The 21,433-nt window shown below is 49.6% G+C and overlaps 1 protein-coding gene across 2 annotated transcripts in view; it reads left to right on the forward strand.

Moving 5' to 3' along the window:
- The first annotated feature begins 961 nt into the window (after positions 1-961).
- HIP1 (huntingtin interacting protein 1) overlaps positions 962-21,433 on the forward strand; it is a 151,451-nt gene continuing 130,979 nt past the window's right edge. For both annotated transcript variants that reach the window (XM_060120409.1, XM_060120410.1), the window contains exon 1: positions 962-1,133. In XM_060120409.1, coding sequence (XP_059976392.1) covers positions 1,014-1,133 — 120 coding nt within the window. In that variant the 5' untranslated portion in view covers positions 962-1,013. The remainder of the gene's footprint in view (positions 1,134-21,433) is intronic.

Consider the following 21,433-nt stretch of genomic DNA (forward strand, 5'->3'; position numbering starts at 1 on the left):
TGCTTTGAGTTTCAAAAGCATTTATTTTAAAAACACCAAAATTGGCATTGAACGGAAAACTTTTTAAACTTTCTTCAGCATCTCCGCTAAGGATCACACTTCCCTCTGCCTGTCGGTTTCCTGGCTGATGACTGAGCAGGACGGGAGGGGTGTCCCAGAGCCGGGGATAAATATAAAGTGTCTGAATACGTTCTGGCCAGATCCAGATGATGGGAGGTTTGGAAAGGTGTCGAGAAGTTTCCACTGACCCGACCTAGCCCAGCGCTCCCTGGTCTGCGAACATTACAAAAGGGATGGGCAGGGATTCGGGGCAGGGGGAGGATAAGGGAAGAAGGAGAGGGAGCTGGGCGGGAGTCGCTACCCATGGCGGCCAGGTCTGCAACAAACTGACCCAACCTGCGCAAGCCGGGCCTCGAGGCAGCGCATCTTGGGACTCCGGCCGCCAAGCCGGTCCAACGCGCGCTCTCTCGTCCCCGGCCCGAAAGGAGTAAATAGGCCAGTCCCAAGCGGGCCCGGATTCCCTGCGGGCGGTCCGAGTCCCCGCCAGCTTGACCCCCGCCCACCAAGCCGGGATCTCGCAGCGGCCCCGACACTGGTAGAGCGCTGGTCGCGTGGAAGACTCGGGCGCCAGCAGGGCGGGGAGAGCGGTGCGCTGGGCGTCGGGGGAGGGGAGGGCGAGGGCAGGTCAGGCCGGCCCCAAGCCCCGCCCCAGGCCCGCCCCCGCCCGGGGAGGTGGGGCCCGGTGACGGACAGGCCTCCGGGCCGGTCACGGCCCGCCTCACCTTCCCTAGGGCCCAGCAGGGTAGGGCGAGTCAAGGGGCTCTGGAGAGGGCGGGGGCGCACGGGGAAGCCTCTGGGCGGGGGCGGGGCCTCAGGAGAGTAGCAGTCCTCTCAGCCAATGGGAGGCGCGAGCCGTCCCGTTAGCGCCGGATCCCAGTGGGTAGGGCGGGGCGGGCGGCGCAGTGGGGATCCCGGGGCTGCTGAGGGCCCCTGACTCGGCTACGCGGGGCGACATGGACCGGATGACTAGCTCCATGAAGCAAGTACCCAACCCCCTGCCAAAGGTGCTGAGCCGACGTGGGGTCGGCGCGGGGATGGAGGCGGCGGAGCGGGAGAGCTTCGAGCGGACTCAGGTGAGGACCGGGGGACCCCGGGTCGCGCATGGCTGGGGCATCCCGAGAGACGCAGTGTCCTGGAGCGGACTTGAAGGGAGTAGGGATCTTGCAGACCCAGGAAAGGACAGAGCAAGGGGGCCGCGAGAGAGGGCATCTGGTGCGCAGGTCAGGGTGGTCAGGGAAGGTTGGGGACCCCGGGGGCACCCGGCTGTCCTGGGGAAGAGGGCAGGGCGGCTCCGAGGAGCTGACATGATCCGTGCGGCGCGACCGAGGGGAGCCGATCCCGGCGGGGCAAGGCAGGGGTCACAGGGGCGGTGAGAGGGGAAGGAACCCGAAAAGGAGCCGAATGGAAGGCTTGCCCCTAGGCTGGGGAAGCTCACTGGGGGGCTACTGAGGGTAGCTGAGGCTACTGAGGCTACTGAGAGGGCTACTGGCGGCCGAGAGTGGGTCGGGGATGTGAAGGGTGGGGAGCCCTTTCCTCCCCTCTCGATCGCTTCAGGGTTGCGCTGACATTCCCCCCACCCCTAGCACCTCCTTCCTTGTGCCTCTTGCTTGGCTCACACCACCCCCAGCTGTCGGTCTCCGAGGGCCCGGCTGAAGGGGTCTGAGCGGTGAGAAGGAATGTGGGAAATGTGATGTGTGGCCGAGTTTGGAAGATGACTGGGGGCTGGAGGAGGGGGCCGGCCCGGGGGCAGGAATTGAGGCTTTTGGACCAGTGGCTCCATGCTGGTCAAGTTGAGCTGCCCTGGGGTGCCCAGAACCCTGAATTGGGGTTTTGGTTTCATCCCCCAAGATGTGCCTGACAACTAATAGGCAGACTGCCCCATTTGTCCAGCCTGAGCAGGGCTGGGGGCCAAAATTCCTCACTGTCATCAACAAAAAGCCACAATCCATTTTTACCTCAGAGTTTTAATGCCTTGTGTATTGATTGGACTGAATAAAGCTGACATGTTTATGGTGTTCATTGGCTCGTTTGTATGCAAAATCCATTTCTAAGGGCACAGCACCTCTTTTAATCCCAGGGCCAAAGCTGTATGGGCACATTTTTTCTTCACTCTTGCTCTCAGAGTGGAACCTTTGAAGATCCAGTGGGACCTCCACTGCCAGAGGCTGGTTCTCCTGCTGTGTTCTCCCCCCTCCCCTCCAAATACAGTACCGTGTGAGGGAAGGGCTTTGGGGTTTTAGATACAGATGGTGAGGTCCTGACTGAGCGTTCTATATAGAGAATCTTGCAAAGAATGAAGCTTTTCATCCCAGAGGACTTCCTCCTCTTCTTTTTCCAGGCCCTTCACAGGTGTGTTTGGGTGATGTAAAATAGGGAGTGTCCCCTTCCTAGGTCATCATCCTACCCCAGGTGGGATGGGAGAGACGGCTGTTCACTTCTGTCTCCCAGGGCCCAGCTGGGTTTAAGGTTTATTCTCCGCTTTGTGGATTGGACCCCAGAAAAGAAGGAAGCTACCTGTCTGCTGTGGGCATTATGGCCTCAACTAGCTGCCTGGGCACATGAGGCTTCTTGCTCCAGGAAACAGTGTGAATCTTTTTTTTTTAACGGCAAAGGAAAATAAATGGTAATTCATTCCTTCTAGAGTCTCAAATAAGTAAAAACTGGAGCAATAGAGAAATACACGTAAGACTTTGACCCATTATAGTGATAGAAATTAGGTTTAAGAAAGTTTCTCTAGCTATCCAGGGACAGCCCAATAAGGAGAGTCTGGGTCAGTGTCTGCCAGTATTTTACATTCTATGGAACACTGATAATTGGCCAAATTTGACCTAGTGGCTTGTGTGTGTGTGCACATGCATGTGTGTGTGTGCACGTGCATTGTGTGTGCATGTGCGCACGTGTGTGTGTGTGTGTCTGTGTGTGTGTAGTGTGGAGGGGAGGTAGAATGAATCAGGAAAAGAGAGTTTCTCTATTGTTGAAACTATTAGGGGAGTAGGAGAGTGAAGAAAAGGAAAGAGGATAATCCTAAAACCTCACCTTAGTCAAGCTGCAAAAATGTATTTTGTTTAATGACTACCTATGAAATGTATTATGAGATATAAACATGAGTTAGAAAAAAAATTTTTAATGAGTTAAGAAACCATGAGAATTAGCGACGGTAGAATGATAATTGTAACTAATTATTGTGTTTGGCACGGTTCTAAGTACTTTATTTCCTTCTTTAATCTCAGTAAGGTCCTGTGAGGTGGTATTGATAAGGACCTATGAGGTGGGTATCAGCCACATTTTACCTGGATGAAATTGAGGCACAGAGAAGTTAAGTAACTTTCCCAAGGTCACACAGCTGGAATTGATCCCAGCCTTTAACTTCTACCTTGTGTGGCCTTAACTACTACCTTGTGTGGCCTCTGAGTACTGGGCAGAGCACTGGCATGGGAGCTAGAAGAGGCTGGAGTTTGATTGCCAGGCATGTGGGTGGGTGGTGTGGCCCCAGGCAAGTTGTCTAACCTTTCTTTTTATTTAATTTACTTATTTATTTATTTATTTTTGGGCTGCATCCGGTCTTAGTTGCAGCACATGGGATCTTCGTTGCGGCACGTGGGCTTCTCTCTAGTTGTGGCGCGTGGGCTCCAGAGCGCTTGGGCTCTGTAGTTTGCGGCACTCAGGCTTAGTTGCCCCGCAGCATGTGGGATCTTCGTTCCCCGACCAGGGGTCTCGAACCCGCATCCCCTGCATTGGAAGGCAGATTCTTTACCACTGGACCACCAGGGAAGTCCCTGTCTAACCTTTCTAAGCCTCAGTTTCCTTGTTGTAAAATAAGGATACTACTTACGTCACAGGTTGATTGTGGGGAATTCAATTAAATAATATGCATGAAGGCATTTTGTAAACTTGAGGAGCACTGTTGCAGTGATGATTGCTATACTCTGAGGGGGAGAGGGGACCTGAAAAAAAGCCCAAGGGTAAGTACTGGGGCGGGCTGTGATGAACTCTTCAGTAAAAAGGCAGAAGTGTTACTAGTTAACGCAATAATTACTAAGAGTGTGTGCTTAAAGTACAGGCTATGGGGGTGGGAAGGGGGTGGGCGCCCTCTGAGGTCTGAACCCCACCTGAACCCCACCCTTCAGCCTGAGCTAGCCCTTGCTGGGTGGAGAGGAGGGACAGGGGCGTTCCAGGAACGGGGAATGGTCTGGAGATGGGTGTGGATGAGACTTACTGGCTGAGTGGAGACAGGAGCAGCATTGGTCCCTTCCACCTCTGAACGCCTCGCACCTGCCACCTGTCCTGTCCCCATTTCTCTGTGACCCTCAGTAAACGGTGAGCTTCCTGAGGGCGGGACTGTGTCTTGTTGCTCTTGCCTCTGTCCTCACATGCCTGAGGCTCATGTGAGTGGTGAAGTGGCTGTAGTCAAGGGTACAAAGTGACTGGTTGGTCCCACAGGGAGGCCTGGCCTCGATGGGGAACTCAGCTCTGGGCTGCAGGGAACATCTGTAATTACTTGATGTTCTTTCCTAATGGCCCCAAGTTCCCTCCTGGTCCTGCCTTGTCTCTACAGTCTCAGTCCGGAGCCCTGCCCCAGGCCTATCAGGGGACTCTGATTTCTCTGCCCTCCTTCCGGTCAGGCCTGTTCCCCAGCTGCCTGTGCCCTCAGACCCGCCTTGTTTCCCCACCACTGCCAGCCTCTTCTGGGAAGACTTCCCTCCTTGACTCTCCTGGGATCATCCTCACACTTCACGTGGCCAGTGTCCCTGCCGGAGTGGGGACCCCTGCCCTGCCTGCCTCAGTCCCCACCTGCAACCGGACCCCTGGTGTGTCTCCCACCCATCCCATCACAAGCAACCTTCAGGCTCTAGGGAAATAAAAAGTAGTTCCCGCCCTCAAAAAAGCTGCAGTAATAATGATACGTTGCCTGGAGTACTTTACAGTTTATAAAGCAGGTTCTAGCCATCCTTGAGGTTGCACTGTGGTTGGGTGTTATCACCCTCATTTTATGGATGACAGCTTGGTGACTTGCCCAGGGCCGCTGGTCGGTGAGTGAAAGGGTCAGGATTCAAACCCAGGACTCCGGGTTCCAGGTCTCAGGCCCACCACACTGTCCTCAAGTCGGGCAAGAGGGCGATTCTGGAATGAATCTGGAGGGTTGCCACTCACAAACAAAATACCCTGTCTGTATTTACTTATCTGGAAAATGGTTTTCTGTATGGTTTACTTGTTTTTTCCACATCCATTTAGTGAGTACTTACCATGAAGGGAACTCAGAGATGAGTAATATAAAGAGAGTAGCCCCAGAGGAGCTCATGAGTCAGCAGGGAGGTGGACCGGCCACTGCGGGCCTTCTCTGCAAGGGGGACAGAGGACCCGTGGCACCGGCATCACTGGAGCCATTAGCAGGGCAGGACCTGCTGCATCAGAGCCTGCATTTCAATCAGACACAGAAGTTTGAGCAGCTCTGCTCTGTGGCAGGTGAATCCTGGGATCAGAGGAGAGGATGGGGCTCTGGAAACACAGGGGAAGGAACAAACCGTTAATCACAATCTCTTGGATGGAGCCCACGATAGAGTAAAGGATCCTAACCAGTCATACACTGGGAAGAGCCAGGAACAGAAACAAATATTTATGCAGGGCTTGCTGGGTCCTAGGAACATGCTGGGGGGTTTATAGCCTTTAACCTATTTAATAGCTCAGGCTCAGAGAGGCCAAGTGACTTTTCCAAGGCCACATAGCAAGTAAACAGACAAGCCAGAGCTTCAAAATGAGATGACAAGTCCTCTTCTTCACGTTTAACTCGGGGTGTTTCTGCCATCTCGTTCATGATCTTCAGAAGATGTTCAACCTTCAATTAACCAGCTGAAAAATTTTAGGATTGGGCTAGAGGGATCAGTGGGTCCCAACCCTGGCTACACAGGAATGGTTTCTAACATACAAGGTGCTGTACCCCTCCTGTCCCCTGCTTGCTCCCTTAGTTGGTATTGAAAACTAGAAAGGATGCCAAGAGCTTTCTCTGGGTCTGTGGTTTTGTCCTCTTCTGGTTTCCTCACACTGATAGTAATGAGAAAAGCCTGCACTTATCACACTTACTCTTGTGCAAGTGTAAGGGCCTTGCACAAATCTCCCCTTTCAAGTCTTACAACAAACTTATGGGTTATAAACCTTATTTTACAGATGAGGCAATTGAGGCTGAGAGGGGTTAATAACCAGCTCAAGGTTCTGAAGTGAGTAAGTGACAGCTGGGACTCAAACCCAGGAAAACTGGCCCCGATTGCCATCCCTGTGGCACTGCCTGGCCCCCTCCAGCTCTCATCCTCCTTCCTCCCTTAACACTTGGGGTCCCTAAGGCTCTGTCCTCACCCCACTTCTCTTTTTCCTCCTGTCCACTTCCTCTGCCCTCACTTCCATCTGATGGTTTCTGTTCTCACCTCAATGACGCCGACTCTCTGACTTCCTGGCCTGTGTGACCACTTCCCATTAGATATCTGCCCCCTGATAAACCACACATGCCCCAAACTCTACTTGGGCCTCCCCAGCCTGTGAACGCCTGTGCCTGGTCCTCATCAGTCCCATCATCTCCCGGGCATCAGCTCTGAGCCCTCCCCGCCTCTTGCCCTCACAGCCACACTCTATTCTGTGATGTTTCTCTTGTCCTTCCCTCCTTTGCTTCTCGCTGTCGCTGCCCTTATTTCCTCCTTTGCCTGCATCGTTGTAATCCCATCCTCCCTGCCTCCCAAAGCACCTGATGCCAGATGGATTGCCTCTAAAGCCCAGCACTGCCCGTATAACTCCCTTTTTCCAGGAACCTTTGCTGGCTGCCCAGAGACCCCACATGATGTGGCACCATCAGGGTCCCTAGTCCCTGTCATTTGCAGGCCTTAACTTACAGGGCATCCCTCCACCAGGCAGCCCCTGCAGTCTGGTTCAGGTGAGCAGGGTCCCTTAGCTACTGTACGTCCCTCCCATTCATCCACGCGCACATCTTGGCTTCCCTTCCAGACTGGAAGGTCTTGAGGGCAGGGTCTGGGTTTCAGTGCCCAGTGGGCCCTTGCATGAGGCAGGCACTGGGGCCTGTTTGCCAAACATGTGAACATACAACAGTTGGAGGATGTACAGCAGCCTGGGGGCTGCAGGCAGACCTCCACTTGCAGAGTACTTTTCCTTTGCACATTTTGGAGATTCTCCCTCTGTCTCCTTTGATTTCCCCAATGAGCATATCTCACGAAGTGCCTGCCCTGTGTGCCAGGCCTGGGCACCCAGGGTACCATGGAAGTACATGGCCCACTAGGTTGGAGACTTCACTTAGGAAAGAGCCTGCAGGGGCTGGAAACAGAATTAGGGCTCAAGGTTGACAGTTTGAATTTCCGTCAAGTTCAGAACACTTGATAAACGTTCCCAAACTATGGTCTTGGACTTCCCAGGGCTTCATTCTGCTTCAGGTCAGATCTTTCTGAGCTAGAAGAGGTTTCAGGGAAGGGAGAGAAACTGGCCTAGTGTCCCGGGCCCCTGGACGTGGCTGATGGCAGTGACCTGCGTGCAGGTGCTGTAGTTTGCAGCAGGGCATAAGGGATGTTAGGATGAGTGCAGAGACAGGAAATGTGTCTCTGGCTCTGCCCCTGCGTCTCTCATTTCAAAATGAGGAGGCTGGAAAAGATTTCTGAGGGTCCTTCCAGCTCTCAAATATTTCAGCTTATAAAACTCCTATAAGCAGCCTTTGCCATTAGAATAAGGACACACATTTCTTCTGAGCTCTCAACTGCTCTCTTGAAAGGGGTTTCCAGTTGCCCCCTGTATGTGGAATGGGCCCCAGGTACCAGTGATGTGGGGCTCATGAAAGGATGCTAGTGGACCTTGGGAAGGGATAGGGTGTGTCCGTGTGGTCCAAGAGAGCAGATTCCCAGCCCCACTTGGGCACTGAAAGGGTTCCTTACTTGTGAGGCACTGATGAGGCCCGTTTTATGCTCCCCATGCGTGGACCCACTTATTCCACTACCTCGGGACAAAGTGTGGGAGTGACCTGGGCGGGGCATAGGGCACAGCTTGGCCAGCGGTCAGTGCTTCTCCTGCATCCAGAAGGGTTGATGTCCTGGAGAGATGCCCACCTAGGAGAGGGAAGTAGTCAGCCCCACCTCCTGGCAGGGTGGGGACTGCTTCCTGTTTTCCTGCCTGGGCAGGCAGGGAGGAGCCCTGTTCCAGTCTGTGGGCAGTACAGTCTGATACTCCGGGGAGAGAGCTGGGGATTGAAGGTTCCTCTGGCTTAGCCCGCGGGAAAGAGAGAAGGGATCTTCTTGGATCTGAAAGGTGGCTGCTGCCACCTCTGCTATTAGTGCTGGGACACAACTCAGGAAGCTGGTTGGGCCGTTCAGGAAGCCAGTGTGGCCAGTTGCTTCTGATTTAACTACAGCTACCACCATGTGCAGTTTTTAAAGTACATTTACACAGAACCTCTTTTCAGCCACAGAACAACCGTGCAGGAGGTAATTTTGGTCAGTTCTCAAGTGTGGACACTGAGGCCCAGAGAGCTCTGTGACTTCCCTAAGAGCGCTCAGGAAGTGGCCCGAGGAGCTGAGGCTTGAACCTCGTGGGTCTGATCTCAAATTGTACACTTTCCTTTCCGTACTTCCCTCTAAAACTGAAGCCTGGCCTGGGGCTGGTAACTTAGAAAAGGTACAGAGATTTCTTTTTTTTTCCCCGCCTAGGTCTTTTCCAAATTGACTTATTTGGACATTTGAAATTCCTCCCAGAAGGTTTTTTGCAACACACGTAACTATCGAAGGACCTTTATCCAGAATATGTAAAAAAAACTTAAAAGAAAAAAAAAGGACAACCTAATAGAAAAACAGGCAGGAGGTACTTCACAAAAGAGGATAAGCAAATGGCCAGTAACCATATGAAAAAGTGTGCAACTTCGTTATAAATCAAGGAAGTGAACATTGAAATTACAGTGAGATACAGGATGGCTGAAATAAAAATGAAAAAAAAATTGACAGTGCCAAGTGTTGGCAAGCATGGGAAGCAGTGAAAGCACTCATGCACTGCTGAGGGGGGTGTACACTGGTGCAACTGCATTGGAAAACAGCCTGGTGTTATCCCCAAATTGAAGATAAGCACACTTAGTAACCCAGCAAGTCCACAGTGAGCTATATACCCAACAGAAACGCATGCACATGCACCAAAAGATATTTAGAAGACTATTCATAATCATGTCTTATAATAACCCCAAACTGGAAACAGTCCAAAAGCCCATCAGCAGTAGATGGATAAATAAATTGTGATCTGGTCTCTCATTGGGATACTATACAGCAGTGAAAATGAACAAACTGTAGTTTCCCTCAACAACACGGGTGACTCTTGCAAACATAACGTTGAGGGGAAAAAAGGCAGACCCCAAAGGATAACTCTGAAGGCTTCCATTTATATTAAGTTAAAAAAAGAGGCAAAGCAAAACTGGGGTTTAGGGGTGCTTGCTTAGATGGTAAAACTGAAAAGAAAAAAAAGGGAGTGATTATTATAAAAGTCCAGATAAAGGTCATCCCTGGGTGCAGGAGAGGTTAGTGATGGGTAGGATGCTCAGAACAGGGGAGCTTCTGAGGTCCCGCCATCCATCTGTTTATTGGCCTGGGTGGTGGCTTATGATAATTCATTAAGCTGTCCATTTTTGCTTCATGCAGTTTTCTCTATTTATATATTTCAGAATACAAAGGATTATAAAAAGTCTCTTCCCAGGGAGTAGGAGACAGTCTTAAGGAGGCTAAGTAAGAACCTGCCATTTAGATATCCACCCACCCTTTGAGGTCTCTCTCAAACACAGCCTCCCCCGTGAAAACACTTCTGATGCTGCCCTAGAACTGGGAAATGTTTGATATATGAATCACGCATATGCAAGCAGCACACCCTGAGCCCTGCTGTAACACGTAGCCGGGAATTTGACACCTATCATTAGCCCACACTAGGCATGGTGCCCTTGGCTCCCGTTCATGTGTGTCTTGTGTCTACCTTCCTTCGTGGCAGACGGGCCCTCATTTCTTTTTTTTTTGTTTTTTAAATTATTTATTTATTTTTGGCTGCGTTGGATCTTCGTTGCTGCGCATGGGCTATCTCTAGTTGTGGCGACTGGGGGCTACTCTTTGTTGCGGTGCGCGGGCTTCTCATTGCGGTGGCTTCTCTTGTTGCAGAGCAGGAGCTCTAGAGCGCAGGCTCAGTAGTTGTGACTCACAGGCTTAGTTGCTCTGCGGCATGTGGGATCTACCCGGACCAGGGCTCGAACCCATGTCCCCTGCATTGGCAGGCGGATTCTTAACCGCTGCGCCACCAGGGAAGTCCCAGGCCTTCGTTTCTCACTCATCTTTTGGTGAGTTGCCCCAGTGTCTAGCAGAGGGCTTTACACCAGCCAAAGCTCAGGATGTCTGTTAAATACGAAATAAATTAGGCGGTGAGAAGTTCTCAAAGGAGAGAATGAGAGAAGAAAGCGTGCCTCTAGGCTCAGAAGAAGCACATTTGAATAAACCAAAGACCTGGGTGATAGGCTTCTGAAACACAGAACCTCAGGCTTGGCTCCTGTTCCAAAGCTTTAGATCAAGCCAGGCATGGTGAGCCACTGTGAGAATCTGGGAGCTTGGAGAATGTCACCTGGGAACATGGCAGAAACGCTGACCTTCTAACAGTGGTTCTTTGAGGTCTCCATCTGGCTGTGTGGTCCCTGAGGCCAGCCCATGGTGACAGTTCTTAGGCTAGACAGTTACTGTGTGTGTTATTATGTCTTACTAGGCTGTCACATGTCCCCTCTCCCATACTGGCCTGGAAGCAAATACCTTCTCTGTTCGGTTTTCCTTGGATCTGGCTTAACTACTGCTATATTCTTCCCTCCCATTTCCCATAATCCTTCAGGAAGAGACAGGCATGAGCTCTGTGGTTTTCTCTCCGAGCAAGATCCAGATCAGCTTCCCTTGGAGTCACAGGTCATCTCGGGGCTCCACCTCTCTGGGCTTGGCACATGGTAGAAATTCAAAAAATATGTATGTTGAGTGCCTTTTCTTTGTCAGCTCAAGTTCCTGGCGCAGTGTCTGGCCCCGAGCAACTCTTGATAAGGGTTCGTGGAATGAAGGATAAAATATTTTGGGTGAAGGACTAAATGCGCATCAACCATTTTTGGTCCCAGTTCTAAAATGTGAACCCTGATTTGTGAACCCTGAATCTGGGGTCACATGAGCACAATTGGAGCCACCAAGAGGGACCCTGAAGACACCGTCTCTCTGATGTAACCGTGGGTGGTCCTTGGGGACTTCCTATTGAATGTCAACTCCCTGACTCATGCTCGGCAGTGACTTGCAATCTCCTGCTTCCTTTGAGACCCTTATTCCAGGATGGGATCTCCCTGTACAGCCAAGGCCTTGTTACTGCTGATAAGAAAAATCCGACTCAAAAAAGAAAACAGAGGGCTTCCCTGGTGGCGCAGTGGTTGAGAGTCCGCCTGCCGATGCAGGGGACACGGGTTCATGCCCCAGTCCGGGAAGATCCCACATGCCGCGGAGCGGCTGGGCCCATGAGCCATGGCCGCTGAGCCTGCGCGTCTGGAGCCTGTGCTCCGCAACGGGAGAGGCCACAACAGTGAGAGGCCCGCATACTGCAAAAAGAAAAAGAAAAAAAAAGAAAAACCCAACCCACCTAAACTTGGTCTCCATCTCCTGCCACAGACTTGCTCATTCTCCTTTGTTCATAGTTTCAGAGATCTCAGTTTATAAACCATCTCGGGCCGTTCCACCTGAAATTCTGCCAGTCATCCTAGGAGACCCCTCTGTTCTGCACCCCTGCAGCTAGTCACAGAGGCCTGTTGTTCCTGCCTCCTTGATTGCACGCCGTATTGCCCCAACTTCTCCACGACCGCCTCCGCCTTCTCCACCTTAGTTCAGGCCTTCATCTCAAGCCCGACCTACTTATTGCATGGCCCACCCGGCCCTCCTGCTCTCCAGTCTCGACCCTCATGAGATCTACCCTCTCCTTGGCCGTCAGAGTTTAGTTTTAAGAGGTCCAACTGTTTGTATCACTCCAGGTTTTAACAACCTCTGTTTGTTATGCGTTACTCTAAGCTGAAACCCAAGCTCGTTGTCACGGCACACAGCCCAGCTTGGCCAGCCTTAGTGTTAACACACGCAGCCCTACCAAGCGCCTTAGCGCTTTCCCAGCACGGCCCACGGCTGCTTCACTCCTGGGTTTTTCCAGGTGGCAGCATTCTCGTCTGCCTAGAACACCTCTCCCACTTCATCCACCTGCCAAACTCTTTTCATCCGTTAAGTCCCACCCTCTATGGCCCCTCCTCTGGGAAGTCTCCCTCCACCCCCACCCAGGCAGATTTACTGACTGCTATTGCTGTGTGTTCTGTGCTACCGTGTTTATCTGGGTGTCTGTCCCACACTGGACCGTGAGCTTTCTTATAGCTTAGCCTGCTCTGTAGGCCTCCCCACCCTGAACAAAGGGCTCAGTGCCCAGTAGGACCTCAGGAGATGTTTGTCAGATGAACTAATGATGCATCTTAAGGACCTAATTGTATTTGATTGTTGCTGTAACGGAAAAGGGAATGGGCCCAGTTCCCACCCCAAGGCAGGCACTTAACACCGAGGTGAACGCATCTGATCCGTGTCACATTGGGCTGAAACGAAAGTTTTGGCAACACTGGTGGGTTCAAGGTGAGCGTGTTTTAGGAGTGGAGAATTCAGTGGGAGGGACAGATTTACAGAGGTGGCTTCCGTGTGCAGGCACGGTACAACTAGAGCCAGCGGACTGGGAGCCTGATTTATGTTCTGTCGGTGGACTGATAGGTGTTCTTTCTGCAGCTCAGAAATGTGAAGTGAAATGTGATAGGTAGAAGAACGTCCCCACCATCAACATTATCCACCTGTGACTATGTTCTGTTACCTGGCGAAAGGGACTCTGCAGATGAAATGAAGGACCCCAAGATACGGAGAGGAGCCTGGAGTATCCAGGTGGGCCCAGTCTAATCACACATGCCCTTAAAAGCAGAGAATCTTCTCTGGCTGCCTAGCAGAAGAGAGACATGGCAGAAGGGGAAGTCAGAGGGATTCCAAGTGAGAGAAGGATTCGATGTGCCATTGCTGGCTCTGAGATGGAGGGGCCAACGTGCAGGGACCCAAGGGAAGCCTCCAGAAGCTCAGAGTGGCCCCTGGCCAACAACCAGCAAGGACATGGGGACCTCGGGTCTCGAATAGCAAGGAATTGAATTCTACCAACAACTGGAGTGAGCTTCAAAGTGAATTTTCCCCAGAGCTTCCAGTAAGGAATGCAGCCTGCTGACACCTTGATTTTAGCCCAGTGAGACCTTGTTGGACTTCTGACCTGTGGAACTGTGAGATGGTGAATGGGTGTTGTTTTAAGCTGCTAAGTTTGTGATAATTTGTTACAGCAGTGTTAAAAGCTAATACAGGATGGTAACAGGTAACGCACGCTCCAGGGCAAGAAGCCCAGTGGAGTCCAGGCCTCGCTGCACAGACGGGCCATGCTTTTAAACCTAGAGGAACACTTGTTATTTCATCCATGCTTGTTGTGGCCATAGATAAAACATTGGATTTCCACGCTTGGCACTTACTCACAGGTGTTTTATCCTGGAAAAAACAATTCAGCAGCCTGTTCGAAACATTCTTTCCTGCTGGGCCATGGAGTTCTCTGGTGCAATTCCAAGTTTGAGGATCATAGATGTAAGTTACTTAGCCTTAAAAAAATTTTTTTTTGATCAAGTGCTGTGCTGTCTATTAAAAAAAAAAAAGGCAGGTGGGAAATCCCAGTGTTACTATAGGATCCTGATGGTGTCTTTGCTTGAGGGAACTGACTTAAAGGCAGGAAGCACAGGTGGGAATAAATGAAGGGCTTCCCTCAGGGTGGGCCTGCTGTGTCCTGAGACTTACTCAGGTTCGCTGGTGGTCTGGAATGTTCCCGTATCCTTGGGCTTAGCTGCAGAGCAGCCAGGAGGTCCTGGAACTCTGGATTAAGAATTGGGAAGCCTGGCCTCTCCTGGCTGTGGTTCTCTCTGTTCTGCCATGTTCCCTACCCTCTATAGGTCTGTGAAGTGAGGGGGTTGGATAAGATTGCCCCAAAGGCTTAGAAAATTGGGATTCCTTGCAAGTGTAGTTACTGAAGCAACAGCCCTGTCAGAATTGACTGCCTTCTAACAACACCTGGCCATTGTTACCCCAGCTTTTGGTTCTCAGCTTCAGACACTGAATTCTGTTTGGCTTTCCTCTCTGTGTGAGACCTTTCCTCCTGGATAACCCTGGCTGCACTTAGTTTCTATGGGTAACTTCTTCTGCGTTGGTCAGATGGACCTGTCCCCCCACCAAAAGAACTGGCCTCCCAAAGTCACTCAGAAAACACCCAGTGAGAAGTCCTTTGCAATTGGTCACTTCTGCCCAGGCACCATCTTCTGTCTTCTGCTTAGAACTGCCAGGTACGTCTGCCCCGGCTGAGCACTGCACAACTTTGGAAGTGTCTTTTGATTTTCACCTTCCCAGTGGTAACCCATCAGGCCTAACTTTGTAGCATACATTTTTTTTCCAGAAAAACTCTTTGACACTGAATCAGAGGCCACATGGAGTGTCTGTCATTATGCCATTGCAGTGAACTTGAGGCCCGACCTATCAAATCTATTCGATTTAAAGAGTGTTAGAGCCAGAAGGAATGTACGAGATTCAAGCTAGCAGCTACAGATGTGTTTCTTTAAATTTTACAAATAAACCTGAAACCTGTAGCCAGGGCATAAACACTGATTTTCCAGTCTCCACCAGTCCCTGTTGTCTTCTGCCAGCCTGCTTCATGCTTTGACCTTACCCCCCTGGTTCCTGTTGTTATCTAGATATGGCCTCTGATTCAATCCAGTTTCCTAAAGGGAAATGAAGATTAGAAAAGAAAAATAGGGTCCATACTGCAAGTCAGTGCCCAAATTTGAGGCAGACCCAGTTGTGTCTGGGTCTGGGTTATGCCCCAAGACTCTGTAGACGTGATGAGCATGGGCTTTAGAGCCAGACGGTTTACCTGCCTGGGGTCCCAGGCAGCCCGCTTTACAGAGATGCTGGTGGGCATAGGTTAATCTGGATCAATGAAGTAGAGATTTGTTGAAAGAGCATCTACAGTAATAAAAATACCTACCTCATAGGGTTGTTGAAAGGATCAAATGACATAATACATGAAAGATGCTGAATGCGTTGCCTTCCACATGGTGAGCACTCGGAAATATCAGCCCTTATAATTATTCTCTTACTTGTACTTAGTAACATCTGAGTTTGGGGGTTAGTGCACTATTTGGCACAGAGTGTAGGCACATGGCTGTTGGATAAGTAAATGGATGAGTCTTGGTCTGGTTTGTTTGCTCCCTGATGAGGCCCGGGTTGAGGCTCATCTAGACGAGGACCTACACAGGGAAGTCCCCGGGTTTTCAGGGGCGCCGTTTCAGAGGGTGGTGTGCAGAACCACAGGAGGAATTACCCAGAGATCTCAGGAGGTGTTTTCCTGGACCATGACCTGAACACGTCGGCCTGCCTTTGCACAGGATCTCGGGTGAACCGCCTGCTTGGAGGAATCTGCATTTCTGTTTCTAAGGCCTCAGGAAAGACATTGAGGCACAAAGCTGGCTCAGAGGTGACAGTTAAGGTGACAGAGGGCATGCAGTGAGAATTGCCCAGTCTGGAAAGACAGAGGCTGAAGCAAGGATGCAGACGGGAGAGAACACAGGCCCCCAGGGCAGGGCATGGGCTTTGGGTCGAGGCTGTACCCATGACTAGTTGTGTGATTTTATTTTCCTTAAAGGTATACACGTACAGGAGGTAAGAGTCAGTTCCACAGGCTTGTTACCAAAAACCAGCAGTCTCCTGGCCCAGTTCTTTCTCCCTCCCCAACTATTTCCTGCTTAAACTGCTTTCATTATAGCCATTAGTATGAACCTGCCATTACATAAGAGAAAGATCTCGCTTTCATTAATATAGGTGCCTTCCATCCCCTGACAATCACTTTCCCTTCATTATCCCCCCAGAGTTTTAACTCTGTATTCAGTGTCAACTTTATCATGACCCTGTCCATGCTAGAGACAGCTGAGCCCCTCCTATATATATATTTTTTTATTAATTAATTTTTATTTTTGGCTACACTGGCTCTTTGTTGCTGCACAGGCTTTCTCTAGTTGCGGCAAGCAGGGGCTACCCTTCGTTGCGGTGCGTGGGCTTCTCATTGCAGTGGCTTCTCTTTGGAGCAGAGCACGGGCTCTAGGCACGCGGGCTTCAGTAGTTGTGGCACGCGGGCTCAGTAGTTGTGGCGCACGGGCTTAGTTGCTCTGCAGCATGTGGGATCTTCCCGGACCAGGGCTCAAACCCATGTCCCGTGCGCTGGCAGGCGGATTCTTAACCACTGTGCCACCCGGGAAGCCCCCCCTCCTATATTTTGATATACATTCCTGCATGCATTTTTGTTATTCCTGGAGTAATGAATTGTCTTTGTTTGCTTGGGTTCATCACTGATTTATCTAGGACCATCCCTCCAGTGTGTAAATCGCCACCTACTTAATACAGTACGTATTGTCAGTTTCATCATCCTCGGGTCAAGTGAGAATGCGGATGGACAGGGGCTTGGTAAGGAGTCAGGAATCATGAAGATGACCTAGACCTGGGATAATGGCTGCAGTCCAGAACTTTCTTCACAAACCTTCAAACTGGACAGTAATTATAGGGCAAATGAAAGGATACCTCCCTGTGAAAAGAGTGGGGACTAAGGCACATCCAACCCAAGAGGCAAAATAGGCTACACGTGTTTCCAGGTCCATGAGGAGTTTGGATCAAGTCATAGATGATGTAGCTGGGACTTATGAAGGAAAGTCTGAGCAATTAAGCGTGTCCTTATGTCATTGAGAACAACCTGCATCTCTCCCAGACCCCTGCTCCGGGAACAGCTGAGCCTAGGAGTTTTGAAAATTTATTTTCGTTTATTCTGAGTGCCAGTTGAGTATATTTAGAATGTGTTTTGTCATGGAAAACAGGGAATAAAAACCAAGTGATAGGAGAGAGTCTTAAATGTCACGGGAATTAGGCCTCAGAGTGAGGGGGCAGGCCTGGGTAATGACTGGCTGTGAGACGCCCTAGAGCTCTGTTTCCTCATTTGCAAGTTACTTTACATAATAGTACAGGCCTGCAGTCTGTTATCCCCACAAAATCCCAGAGGTTCTGGAAACCTAAAGTTCTTTTCAAAGTTTGGTACCCAACCTGTTCTTGTCTGGGCCTATTTATAGTCTGTTATTTGCCCATCTTAGAATGGATGGTCATACGATACACTGCAAAGAAAGATGTTACTGTGTTTGATTAGAAGGTGTTACCCAGACCCCCAAATTCCCAAACACACCAGCCCCCAAGAGTTTGGGATAAGGGATTGTGCCCTGGAGTGCCCACTCCATCGTGTTGTTGGAAGGATCTGAATACAATACCTTAAATGGAAAAGATGAAGTACTATGCCAGGGAAATAGTGGGTGCTCAATAAGTAAATGTTAGCTGTTATCCTTATTGTTCATTGGTTTTAGAATCACACTTGTAGAACTAGGAATAATTATATTAACATCCAAGTCCAACTTCCTATATTCAGTCAAGATCATGATGAATTATTTTAAACTAGAAAGACTTGAAGTAGCAGCTTGGTGTGTAATAGCATGATCCAAAGACAGAGCTGAGTTCAAATCCTGTCTCTGTTACTTACCACCCCTGTGACCATGGGCAAATGCCTTAACTTCTTTGCCTCAGTTTTCCCATCTATATAGTGGGGGTAGTAATACCTCTCGAATGGATTTGCCCTGAGGATACAGAGAAAGTCAGAGAGGGCAGTGTATTGAAATGAATGACGATGTAGACTGACCTGGGCACATCACCTATGTGGCTCTCTTGCCAAAAGTGCATAACCTCAATTTAATCATGAGAAAACATCAGACAAACCCAAATTGAGGGATGTTCTACAAAATAACTGACCAGTCCTCTTCAAACATGTCAAGGTCATGAAAGACCAGGAATGACTAAGGATATGTGACAATTAATACAAGCTGGGATCCTGGATTGGATCCTGAAATAGAAAGAGGACACTGGGGGGTGGGGGGAGGGATAAAATAGGAGTTTGGGATTAACATATACACTACTATATATAAAATAGATAACCAACAAGGACCTACTGTATAGCACAGGGAACTATACTCAATATTCTTTTTTTATATATATATAAATTTATTTATTTATTTTTGGCTGTGCTGGGTCTTCGTTGCTGTGCGCGGGCTTCCTCTAGTTGCGGTGAGCCAGGGCTACTCTTTGTTGCGGTGTGCAGGCTTCTCATCGTGGTGGCCTCTCGTTGCAGAGCACAGGCTCTAGGCACATGGGCTTCAGTAGTTGTGGCTCACAGGCCTAGTTGCTCCATGGCATGTGGGATCTATCTGGACCAGGGCTTGAACCCATGTCCCCTGCATTGGCAGGCGGATTCTTAACCACTGCGCCACCAGGGAAGTCCCAATATACTCATTGTTCTCTAATAACCTATAATGGAATATAATCTGAAAAAGAATATATATGTGCATATATATATATATTTTATATATATATATATATATATATATATATAAAATAACTGGATCACTTTGCTGTACACCTGAAACTAACACAACATTGTAAATCAACTATACTTCAGTTAAAAAAAAAAAGAGAGGATACTAATGGAAAACCTGGAGAAATCCAAATTAATTTTGTAATATAGTTAATAATATTGTACCAAAGTGAATTTCTTCATTTTGATGATTTTTCCTATGGTTATATAAGATGTTAGTTAATATAAGGGGAAGCCAGGCAAAGATGTACAGGAACTTTGTACTATTTTTGCAATTCTTCTGAAAGTCTAAAATTATCTCAAACTAAAATGTTTTAAAAAAAAAAGAATGGCATGTTGCTTGGCAAACGTTAGTCAGGGCTAAGTAAATGTGCATTCCTCTACTCCCTTGGGTCATCGTGGAGACCCCAGACACCCCACATGCAGAGGGACAGGACAGTGGTGTCTGAGGAGGGAAAGTGTGGAAAGTCTAGGTTGCATTGGAGGAGGGAGCAGATCCCGTGCCTTTTCCAGAGAGGAGCTGCTGTGAGTGCCCCAGGTCCTGAAGGGAGAAGTGGCGTAAGACCTTTGTCTGCAGTCTGGCAGATGTACTTCTATTGGCCTCCTTCTGCTGCAGACGGCCTGGCCCACGTAGTTGAGCACTTAGCAGTCAAACAAGCTTAGTTCCAGCTCCAGTTTGGTTACTTATCTTGGGGGGGCCTTGGGAAAACTCCTCATCTGGAATATGGGGTAATGTACTGACATCCGGGCTCAGTGAGTGGGTTGGATGAGAGGGCCCAGAGCAGTAGCCAGTGCTGGTGGTGGTTTCCCCTCCCCATGAAGCCTTCCTGAACGGCCCCCGTGGAAGTGCCTATCGCCCTCCAGGTCCCCCACAGCAGTCACTTTTTGTCCCTCCAAGGGCCCTTTCTAGGGACACCCTTCTAAGTCCCATGGTTTGTGTATCTTATTTGCCCCATGACTTAGAGCTTTTGTAAACCAAAGGGCTTTGCACGTGGGGAAATGCACAAATGGGGTTAGTAAATGAGTGGGTGAGTGAGTGAATGAATGAATGAGTGAATGAGTGAGTGATGAATGAGTGAGTGAGTGAGTGAATGAATGAGTAAAACTGATCTCCCTCCTGCCTTTCTGAAAGAGGACTATATCACATTCAATTATTGGCCCAAATACTTGCCTGGTGTCAGGCTGTTCTCTCGAACGACTTTGGTGGCTGGTGGCGTTCAGAGCGAGCACCCTTTTATTATGGTTTTTCTCCCTCTATCTTGGACGCCAGTCATCGCTCAAGAAAAAAGCAGTCAACTCCTTTCTTACACTGTTTGAACATCTCCAGCTTTAAAGCTGTTTGTCTTCAGAATTCTCCAGGCCTCTCTCCTTGTTGCTGAGAACTTTTTGCCACAGGAAATCAGGCTCATTTTAAGGGCCAAACAGTCACTAAATATAGCCTCCTGGCACAGATATTTAAAGAGCTGCGTTGATGATGTTATGTCTGAAGAGAGAAGAAGAAGAAACTAACTTTTTTTTTCTTGATAGAAGAGTGAAGTTATACCAGATTTTCTGCGGGTCCACAGGGAGCAGAGTAGAGTGCAGGTACGGTGTCAGTGTCTTAACTATGAAATCACCGGCTTAGTGCTTGGGGCCAGGGAGTCATTTCTTGTTAATTCCTTCTCGTCTGTATTTAAAACTACCTCCTGTCCTGGAGAGTTACCTCGGACAAGTGTGCCCTCCCTGTCAAGCCCGGCACGGTGTGGGGCGCGGGGGGAGGTGGAGTGCACAGGGAGGTGTAAGAGCTGCTCTGCCCACTCCTGGGACCAGCATTTTTCCACGGACCGTGCGGGGGGATGGTCCAGGCAGTAATGCGAGTGATGGGGAGCGATGGGGAGCGGCAGAGGAAGCTTCACTCGCCCGCCACCCACCTCCTGCTATGTGGCCCGGTTCCTAACAGGCCACGGGATACCGGTCCGTGGCCCAGGGGTTAGGTACCCCTGCCTCATAGCACATATCTGGTGTGTTTATCCCATAGCATGTGGCTTCAAATCTCATTTGCCACGGTAGCTTTCTGGTACCTGGAGATGCTTTCAAGTTCATTTCCATGTTAATGATATTTTTTTAATGTGTTTTTTTCTAGTACGTCTACATGTTCTGTGGGAGAGGTCATATGTATGACAGCTCAGTCTGCTCTTTTTATCTGAGTCTTAGTCCCCCATTATTCATCTTCTGCAGCATAGCCAGAGAGCTTAAAATAAAAAAAAAACAAAAACATAAATCAGATTATTTCACTGTCCTGCTTAAAACCTTCCAGGGGCTTCCTAATTGCTTAGAATAAAATCCACCTTCGTTAACTGAACTGTAAGGTCCTCTGTAAGCTGCCCACACCCTCACCAACCTCAGCTTGCTTACTATGTGTCAGCCTCTTGCTTCTGTCTTAGAAACTTCGCATCTGCTCTTCGCTTTCCATCCAATTGCTACCTCTTTAAAGGGGCTTCTTCTGACTCCCCAGAAAGCTGTACCCACTCACTGTCTCATCAGTTCATTGTATTTTCTTCATGACACTTACCACTGGGTATAGAGTCACCTTGTTTATTTGTTTTCGGGTTTCATCATTTGTCTCCCTCCCACCACCAATGCCAGAATGGGGGCTTCATGAGCAAGGGAAGGATCTGTGTTGCTTGCAGTTACAACCTCAGTCTCTACCACAGCGCAGTGGGACAGCAGTTAACCCCAGGCTTCTCCTCTGCAGGTCACGTCATTCAAACCCCTGCCACCTCTC

Source organism: Mesoplodon densirostris, chromosome 16 (assembly GCF_025265405.1).
Source record: "Mesoplodon densirostris isolate mMesDen1 chromosome 16, mMesDen1 primary haplotype, whole genome shotgun sequence".
Classification (NCBI taxonomy): domain Eukaryota; kingdom Metazoa; phylum Chordata; class Mammalia; order Artiodactyla; family Ziphiidae; genus Mesoplodon; species Mesoplodon densirostris.